This window comes from Silurus meridionalis, chromosome 14 (genome assembly GCF_014805685.1).
Source record: "Silurus meridionalis isolate SWU-2019-XX chromosome 14, ASM1480568v1, whole genome shotgun sequence".
Classification (NCBI taxonomy): Eukaryota; Metazoa; Chordata; class Actinopteri; order Siluriformes; family Siluridae; genus Silurus; species Silurus meridionalis.
In genome coordinates, this window is record NC_060897.1 from 16,733,294 (window position 1) to 16,743,435 (window position 10,142).

Below are 10,142 nucleotides of genomic sequence, written 5' to 3' on the forward strand. Positions count from 1 at the left end.
TTTTTTCCCCTTTTTCTGCTCTTTGGTTTTTTTTTCATGCTCTTTTTAAGAGTAGAACATTTGTTCTCTGACTGTTTGTATTGTCTATGTTTTTCCCCTAATTAAAGACTCCCTTTTTGATATTTTCTGCGTCCTGCATTTGGGTCCTTCCTCTCGCGTTCCTGACACATCAGTTTTTTCATTGTTCACAGTAGTTCAAAAGAAGGGTTTTGCGCTCATGTGAATTTATATCAATCAGTGTTTGACTCATTAATATCATTCTATTAATAGATTGGTGTGTTAAGAGTAACATCAGAGTTTTTTCATTGTTCACAGTAGTTTAATTTCTTGTGATAAAAATGATTATATCCATAATAAATCATAGTATTTGGATACTTAGTAAGTACTTTCGAAGCCAAATCATTTTGTACTTTTACTCAAGTGAAAATTTAAAAGGAACACTTTTACTTTTACTGGAGTAATATTTAACCTACTGTACTTTTACTTAAGTACATGGTTTGTGCATTCCGCCTACAACGGGTTTTTATAGGTTCATTAGGTGTTTGTTCAAGGGGGTTGTTTTGGGGCTTTTATAGTGTGCAATGTTAATTACAAAAATGTCTGTTTGAGGTTCTGTGCTGAAAAAACTGTTTAAATAAAAAAACAGTGAAATAGAATGAATACATATAGAGTTTAATGTTTACAAATACATGAACACAAAAAAAATGACATAAAAATGAAGAATTTACAGAAGAATTATTTACTTTATATGATAGCCATTGTGTGTGTGTGTGTGTGTGTGTGTATAAAATATTAGAAAAATTACAATACAAATTGATTAACATTTTTTGCCCGTTCGTGAAACATATTTAAATAGGGTTTATGGTATTGAACTATAAACATGTACTCAGCTGTCGAATTAACATATGAAATATGTCAACGTAATGTCATTAATCGTAATATTAAACACATTTCAGGATTTTAAACAGTACAAAACCCAGTGGTTTTAACATCAAATAAAGTAAAATGAAAGACAGGCTATTATCTTCTTCTTTGAGGTAAGATTGCCTTTCTTTATTTATTTGATTAGGTCCGTTTCACTGCACAAAGTTCATGGGGAGTTGGGTTCACTGTAATCCCAACCACACCTGTGAGGTCCAGTTGATCCTCAGACACGCCTGGTGGAGGAGTGAAACGGAAGTGCTGCAGGAGGGAGCTGAAGAAGAGGAAAAGCTCCATCCTGGCCAGGCTTTCCCCCAGACACACCCTGCGCCCTGAAAGCAAAGCATTGTAAAACAAATGTAATAATAATAATAATAATAATAATAATAATAATAATAATGTGATACTATGCTGTCTTAGACTTTTTTTTGTAGATCAAACTAAAAAATTACCTGCAGAAAAAGGCATGAAGGCATCTTTTTTAACAAATCGGCCTTGTTCATCAAGGAAATTTGCTGGGTTGAAGGTATGTGAACTCTTCCACTGACTCTCATCCCTCAATACAGACATCAACAGAGGGTAAACAGTTGTTCCCTTAAAGAGACAGTAAAAAAGTATGAAAGCAATGGTTTCATAATACATTCAAGCCATATTTGAAGTGGTGGTGAGTTTGATATTAACATTACCTTCTTGATAAAAAACCCATTGAAGTTTACATCACAGCTGGTGGTGTGTGGGAGACTCATAGGAATTATGTTGGCCAGTCTCTGGATTTCATGAACCACTGCATCTGTATAAGGCAGATTCCTCCTGTCCTCTACCATGGGCTGACGACCCCCAATCACCCTGTCAATCTCCTCTTGGACCCGATCTTTGTGTAAACATCGTTTTACATTTATGATTAGCAGACTATAAATCTACAGAGACCAAAAATCTGAAATACTCTTTCTATGTAAGTGCACTTACCCTGTATGTGAGGGTACTTAGCCATAAGCAGCATCCCCCAACGCAAAGTAGTGCTAGTGGTGTCAGTACCAGCAACAAATAGATTGATCACTGTGGTGATAAGATTCTTCTGATTGAAACGAGAGCTTTTCTGTCCTGATTGCTAGGAGATCAGAAAACACAGATAAAAACCACAGAACTTTTAGAATTCTCAAAATAAATGATCAGTCATTAGATGCATTTGTTCTTGCGTACAGGTTTTATTTTAGCATTTAAGCATGTTTTGACTTCTGAGAAAATGATTTTATTTTTTTTTACAATGAACTGCAAGTATTGGAATTATTAATTTACATACTGGGAAATACGTAATGCATGCTTAAACAAGCCCAGATCATTCTGTCTTATTTTAGGTAGGAATTAAAATAAATTCATAATTTTACCTCATCATTTTGTTTGCGAAGAAGAAAGGAGTCGACAAATCCTCTGCGTTCTTCTGGATTGAGCGTCTCCTGAAGGCCACTCACCAGCTCACAAACCTGTTTCTTGTTCTTCTCAGCATTCATTCGAAGTGTTCTTCTATTTTTCAGGAAAGGACCTAACCAGGGGAGTATGTTGAAGATCTGAAAATAGTAGGTTGGCAAAAATGGAAAGTAATTTGTCATTATTTTCACACATGAACACATGAATCATTTTTCACATGAACCGTATACTGGTCTGTATTGTTGACATCTTAGTTGTGCCTATCCCAACAAATTAAATAAAAGGATAGTCAAAAGCATCAGTTTAATTCTAATAATTCTGTTCACTGCATGTAAATTCATGTTCATTCATCAGGTTTGTTTAAAATTTTAGCAAACTGACTTTTTCATTCAGACTTTTTCATTCATTGCTTACTCGCATAGAAGCTGATCCACCAATCTTGACATTCTCATTTGCCCTGTTGACCATTTCTTTGAATTGAGGATCACTGTATTCAAATCTGTTTCCATACACAATGGATGAGATAATGTTGGAGACAGCATAGTTCATAGGCTGAGTTGTGTCAAATGGTTTTCCTTTGGAGAAATATAAAAATGTCTAGTTAATTTTCTTTTTATAAATATATTTATGAAAACTTTCTCTGAAATCAAAGGATTCGGTATAATTCAATTATCTGGTTACCTCTGAAGCTCTCAAACACATCTTTAAGGTATTGGATTTCCTCAAGGATTTTCTCTTCACTGCCTTTCTTGCCCATTCCAAAATCTCTGAGGTTTGTTAAAGCGAAACGTCGCATCTCTTTCCAATTCTCACCATTAGAAAACAGGATTCCTAATGATAAGAAAGCATGTATTCAATCTTTATGCTGCCATTGCTTGTGTATTTTGGGGTGTTAGATAATAAATAAATGATTACCAAATAATGTTTAAATGTAAACTAACTGTATTGTAAACTAAACTACACACAGGTGTCAATTAGCATAAATATTGATTGGTTCAAACATAGTGTACATATAATATAAACATCCCTTACCATGTCCTTCAGCAAACTTAAATGTATTATTGATTTCTCTTTCCCCAAACTCCTCAGCATAGTTAACAAGTGCTTGTTTGACTGTTTTGTATCCTGCTAGGACAATTACTTTCTTGGTACCAAAATATACTTTAAACACAGGTCCATATGTCTTGGCAAGCTGAAAAACAGAAAAAGAAATGTATTAGCATGTCCACTGTAGATCTTAAAACATAAAATTGAGAATTGAGTTGAATAAGTTCTTCTTTGACCCATAATTGTTAAAAAAAAAAAAGGTCACAAAATCAAAAGATTGTAAAAGGCATAATGTATAAAAGGTGGGATTCAGAGTGTGTGCTGTAAATGAATACAAATACAATTTTATGATTGTTTAAGTAGTATTTTAATTAAAATAAAGTAGCTGTATAATGAATCACATTGTTTTTAGATTTCTTGCTTTTTTGTAACAATAATTTGATTCCAGAAAATAGTTCTGAACAGAGAACGAGTAGCAGATATTGAAAACAATTCTTTATCCCCTTTGCAAATGTGTGCCACTTGTTTGTCTATTCACCTGGTTTGTTTATTCACCTAGCTATCGGAGGGACCTGCCTCTTACTGAGCAAGATTGAATGAAAGTGCGGTCAGTTTTGTGCAGTGTTTCTTTTGCAGTAATTTTTTAGTTATTATTTTAACATAGAAAACTACTATATACCACAATAGTTATTTTTATAACATTTACGTCCTCATTCATGACCACTTTCTCAAGTGTTGGAATAAAAAAAGCAAGACTATTGACTGTGTGTGTAAATGGATTGAGGAACTGTTGTGTTAACACAGGGAATAATAAGATTTCCTGTATTGGAATTTTTTCCTAACAAAATTCATTTATCAATTCAATTCATTTCTCTTTGTATAGCACTTTTAGTGGTAAATACATATTTTAATAAGAAGTAGTTGGACACTAAGGAATGAGAAAAGGATTTGTACTGATTGGCCAGCTAGAGGGACCGAGTTGGGAAGGATATTTTACAAGTTAGAGCAATAAAGGATGCAGATGTAAATGTGTTGAATAGTGAGGAGAGTGTGTTGAGAAGATGGAGGGAGTATTTTTAGCAGGTGATGAATGAGGAAAATCAGAGAGAGAGAGAGAGAGAGAGAGAGAGAGAGAGAGAGAGAGAAAATGTTGGATGATGTGGAGATGGTGAGTCAGGAAGTGGATAGGATTAGTGAATAGGAAGTGAGAGCAGCGATTCAGAAGATGGCCCAGATGACATACCAGTAGATGCATGGAGATGTTTAGAGATGGTAGTGCAGTTTTCAAACCAGATTGTTTAACAATATTCTGGAAGGTGAGAGGATGTCTGAGGAATGGAGAAGAAGTGTGCTGGTACCGATCTTTAAGAATAAGGGAGATGTGCAGACCTGCAGTAACTACAGGGGAATTAAGTTAATCAGTCACACCATGAAGTTATGGGAAAGAGTAGTGGAAGCCAGGCTGAGAGAAGAGGTGACCATCTGTGAACAACAATATGGTTTCATGCCGAGGAAGAGCCCTATAGATTCCACATTTGCTTTGAGAATGTTGATTGAGAAGTATAGAAAAGGTCAGAAGGAGTTGCATTTTGTGTTTGTAGATCTAGAAAAAATGTGTATGACAGGGTGTCGAGAGAGGAGTTGTGGTATTGGATTATGAAGTCTGGTGTGGCAGAGAAGTATGTGAGGGTGGTGCAGGACATGTATGAGGACAGTGCGAGGACAGGTTGACGAACGAGGTCAAACAGGAGTCTCCATGTACTATGATGATTGCAGATGATGTTGTAATTTGTGTAGGGAGCAGGTTGAGATAAGCCTGGAGAGCTGGAGGTATGCACTGGATAGAAGGGGAATGTGGTTTAGGTACCTAGGGATAACAGTGCAAAGTAATGGAGAGTATGTTAGAGAAGTGAAGAAAAGAGTGCAGGCAGGGTGAAGTGGGTGGAGAAGAGTGATAGCAGGAGTGATTTGTGATAAAAGAGTGTCTGCAAGAGTGAAAGGGAAAGTTTATAGGACTGTGGTGAGACCTGCGATGTTGTATGGTTTAGAGACATTGAGGTAAAAGACAGGAGGCGGAACTGGAGGTAGCAGAGTTGAAGATGCTGAGATTTTCATTGGGAGTGATGAGGATGGATAGGATTAGAAACAAGATTATTAGAGAATCCGCTCATGTAGGATGTTTGGAAACAAGGTGAAGGAGGCATGATTAAGATGGTTTGGACATGTGCAGAGGAGGGACCAAAAAAAAGTAAATGAGGAAGGTCAAAAAGGAAGTTTATATAGGTGGTGAAAGAAGACATGCAGGTAGTTGGTTTGAAAGAGGCAGATGTAAAGGACATGGTAGTGCGGAGATGGATGATCCGTTAGGCCGACCCCTAATGGGAAGAAGCCGGAAGAAGAAGAAGAAGAAGAAGAAGAATTGTATTGCACTTTTAATAATTGTGCATTTGGACATTGTCTCAAAGCAGCTTATAAAGTTGTATAACACACACACACACACACACACACACACACACACACACACACACACACACACACACACACAAATAATATCTATTACAAAAAGAGTTTTAAAAAAAAATCACATTTCAAATTTGTTGACCAGATTAAAATCAAATCAGGTTTTAAATTTGTCATTATGGTGAAAACAAAACAAACAAAAAAAACAGATTGGATCATCTCTGCCCACTTTATGTATAATATTCCAGAAATTTCAGAAGCATAAGTGTTATTCATTAATCAAAAAAGCATAAAAAACTTTGTTAAACCAAATGTAAGTAAATCAGAAATAATCTTTGTAAAATAATGTTATTGTGATTTAATGCTCACAATTGTTTTTGACAATCAGTATTTTGCTAGTGGATTTTAATTTATTTTATAATTTATTATTTCATTTTGCCACAAAATTAACTCCATATCATTACCCCTAACTGGTTTACTGCACTTTGACTGACAATCTGGTGTACTACATTAAAACTACTTTTTTTTTCTATTTTATGCAAATGCACAATTGATGGTTTTTTGTCAGAACATTATGGCCAAATCTGTGCATGACACAGATGTCGTTGACTCTTACCTCAGAAAGTGATTCATGTGGTCTGTTTAAGTCAATCTGCAGCAGGTTTCCCAGAAGAGGCAATGGTTTGGGTCCTGGAGGTTCGTTAGCTTCTTCCTTAAAGCTCAAGCCTGATAAATAGAAATAAATAACCACCAAGATAACCACAGCACCAAACAATATGCTTGAGCCAGTAGCCTGCAGAAAAAGACTTTCCATCACAGCCATTCTGAAATGCAATGGTTTTCAAATCTAGCACTCTGAGCTGTGCTTCTAATGTTCTAGTGATCCACTGGCAACCATATATATATATATAAAGGAAAATCCAGGGCAAGGTCAAAAGTACTATAAAGGTGCAGTTTAAAAATAGACAATGAGAATAGAGGTTAAATATTAATTACAAAAGCTCAGTTACCCATACAAAGTAAATAATTAAGCCAAATTTTGCAGCAGGTGTCTTCAATCAACATCTTATCACCATAGTAATATAGGTCAAAGGAGAAATCAACATCAAATATTTTCCTAGGCAAATTTTGATTTTATTTTAGTTCGTAGTGCATGTTACTCATTATTGATTTACTTGTTCGGTGTATAACATTTATTTAAATGTTGAAAGTATAATGTTGTTTTTTGTGTGAAAGTGACTCAGCAAAATATCAGAGCTGTCAGTCACCAGTACTTGATTTACCCTTTATCCTGGTCCTGTGGGCTGTTATCACAAAGGGCTAGAGTGTCGTAACAACTCATTCAGAATTTCTTTTATTAAGAGGATGTGCAGTTACAGCTCTCTCCCATTTCAGAAAGGATTTATATGTTCAGTATTATAATTTTCAGTATATTTTCAATTATTTAATTTATATTGAATTATATTATATTCAGTTAGAGAATTGTCCTTTGTCTCTGACCCACTCTATCTTTAAGAGGTTTGACTATAGACCCCTGGGCAAATTCAATTGATTGGACATGATAGAAGACATGTCCTCTACTATATATACAGTCTACATACAGTAAGGTCTACCAGATGGATGAATATCAGAGCAAAAGCCAAACCATGAGGTTAAAGAAACTGCCATCAGTCCTCAGTGACAGAATTGGGTCAAGGCACAAATCTGCAGAAGGATACAAAAAACCTTTTGCTGCACTGAAGGTTCCCACGTGTGCAGTGGCCTATGTTATTTCTAAATAGTAGAAGTGTGAAACAGTTTTGAGCTCTTCCTAGTGCTGACTGCTCGACCTGGTAATAAAGGTGACCAAGATGGTCACTCTAACAGAGCATCAGAAATCATGTGTGAAAATCATTGTCTCTCTGCAAGTTTCTTCTATAACTGCAGCATTTCATTAATCTGCACTTAATAGCAGGGTGGCTGGACAGAAGCCTCTAATCATGGTGTACAACATGTTCCAAAACCTTTTCAGTTTGAATTCTCCACAAAGTCCTTCAGTTCGGTTTAGTTCAGTTCAGAGTTTAATGGATTGCTTAAACATTTTTGTTTATTTATTTAGCTGTGTGAAAGTGCTGTATCAGAGCTGTCAGTTGCTTTACCCTTTATCCTAGTCTTGTGGGCGGTCACCAAAAAGCAATAGAAACAATTGTAAAGAGTGCTGGTAAGACAACATCCATGCTCAGCAGCTCAGAGTCTCAATCTTCTATTTTTTCACTTATATCTTAGGGATAGAACATTGGGATAGACATTTTTATAACAAAATGTATAAAAATTAATTTGCCAAATGTTTCATCTTCGGTGGTTCCCGTAAAATACGGTTTTCCTCAGTGCTCTATTTTGAGCATTACGCTGTTTTCCTTATATATGTGTCCCTGGGGGTCTATTTGCCATCGCCACATTTTTTATCATATGTATTCAGATGACACACAAATGTATCTACCGCTGAAGGTTGGAAATGAGCAGTCTTTGCAATCCCTGTTGCAGTGTTTAGATGAGGTTTAAGTTTGGCTGTCGAGTAATTTTTTTCAGCTTAATGAAAAAAGTCTAATATCATTATATTTGGTCCTCCTAGGGTGAAAGAGAAGATGCTCTTGGCCCTTTAGAAATGACAGTAAAAGAAAATGTGAAAATTTCGGCATCATAATTGATTAATTTCTTAGTTTTGATAAGCAGATCAATTCGGATGTAAGAAGTAGCTTTTATTATCTTAGCTTTTCTGAGTTGTAAAGATTTGGTGATTACTACTACTATTTCATTACATTACATTTAATTTATATTTACAACCTTATATTTGTTTATATTGACAGGTCTATTTATTTCTGAAAAGCTTCTTTTGCAACAATGTTAATTAAAAATACATTTATTTATATAGCCATAAAAGTGGATCCTTAATGAGCAAGTCCCCATCCTTAGTGGCAACAATGAAAGGAAAAAACTCCTTGAGATGTTATGAGAAAGAAAACAATAGAACCAGACACAAAAGGGAAACCACCCTCATCAGGGTGACACCAAGTGTCCATTTATTATAGTTTTATCATTGTATTTTTTTCCCAAGAAATGAAACTCGATCTTAGCAAATATCAGAAAGCAGCAGTTGGTATTTATTAGACATATGTGATTGAAATAACTTAAATGTGAGTAATAAAAAAAAATCTTAAAGTCTATTGTCAAAAAGAGGAATAAAAGAGTTATTATTCTCAATAATAAAGAATAGAGAATACCACAGGGGTAAAAAGGTTTTTTATGTTGCATGATCTGCATTATTGTATTTATGTATTAAAGTGGCAATTATTTAATTACATTCTGCTTTTTTTTTCCTTCTCCCCTACTACTTTTTGTGTAACCTGCTACTCAATAATTTCCCTTAATAGGTTCAATAAAGTGTATCTAAGTTTAATATATCTAAGCATATATATAAATATATATATATATATAGAGAGAGAGAGAGAGAGAGAGAGAGAGAGAGAGAGAGAGATAGATAGATAGATAGATAGATAGATGTGATATATACAATATAAGAATATACAATATAATTTATAATCTTTATATGTTTTATTCTTGCTTTTGTTTAGTAGAACAACTTTAAAAAAATGTAAATGTTATTTTATTCATCACTTGTTTTGGCATACAACACAGATTTAATAAATCATAATATATATTTCATTTTGTCAGAAAGCCCTTTAAAACAGTTCAAAGTGTAATGGCTTCTAAATAAACTTTGTTCATTTAATTTAATCCATGTGAAAGTGATCCAACGCTGTATCAGAGCTGGCAGACAACATTTCTCGATTTACCCTTTACCCTAGTCTTGCGGGCAGTCATCACAAAGCAGTCATTTCACACTCATTTAAACAGTGAACAAGGAGACACTTTAGATTAATTACATTCAAGTTACTTTACACACATTTTTGCTGGTAAATTGCCTCTTTTAGCATAAGTGATAGCTATTGCAAAATAAGAATTTATTTTCACAGAACATTTGTCCCTTATTCTTGATGTATGTGTCTTATCTTGTTGAAAATTATATGTATGATTTAACATCCTGGCCTAAGCAACCATGTTTTAGGGTAAAGCTTGACGATGATCACACTTTGTCTTGAACTTCATATAAAAAGAAGGATAGTTAATAATCCCTCTCTCTCTCACACACACACACACACACACACACACACACACACACACACACACACACACACACACACACACACACACACACTCCTGAGGTACCAGTGACTAGTGTTCCTGTCCTT

The 10,142-nt window shown here is 34.8% G+C and overlaps 1 protein-coding gene across 1 annotated transcript; it reads right to left on the reverse strand.

Annotated features, from left to right (window-relative positions):
- Window positions 1-651: 651 nt before the first annotated feature.
- On the reverse strand, window positions 652-6,752 carry LOC124396391 (cytochrome P450 2K1-like). The gene is made up of 9 exons (XM_046865510.1): window positions 6,470-6,752; window positions 3,379-3,538; window positions 3,028-3,177; window positions 2,761-2,921; window positions 2,307-2,486; window positions 1,888-2,029; window positions 1,608-1,792; window positions 1,374-1,515; window positions 652-1,253 (listed from the first exon to the last, which is right to left on the reverse strand). The coding sequence occupies exons 1-9, from the start codon at window positions 6,674-6,676 to the stop codon at window positions 1,066-1,068; spliced, it is 1,515 nt and encodes a 504-aa protein (XP_046721466.1). The 5' UTR covers window positions 6,677-6,752; the 3' UTR covers window positions 652-1,065.
- Window positions 6,753-10,142: the final 3,390 nt, after the last annotated feature.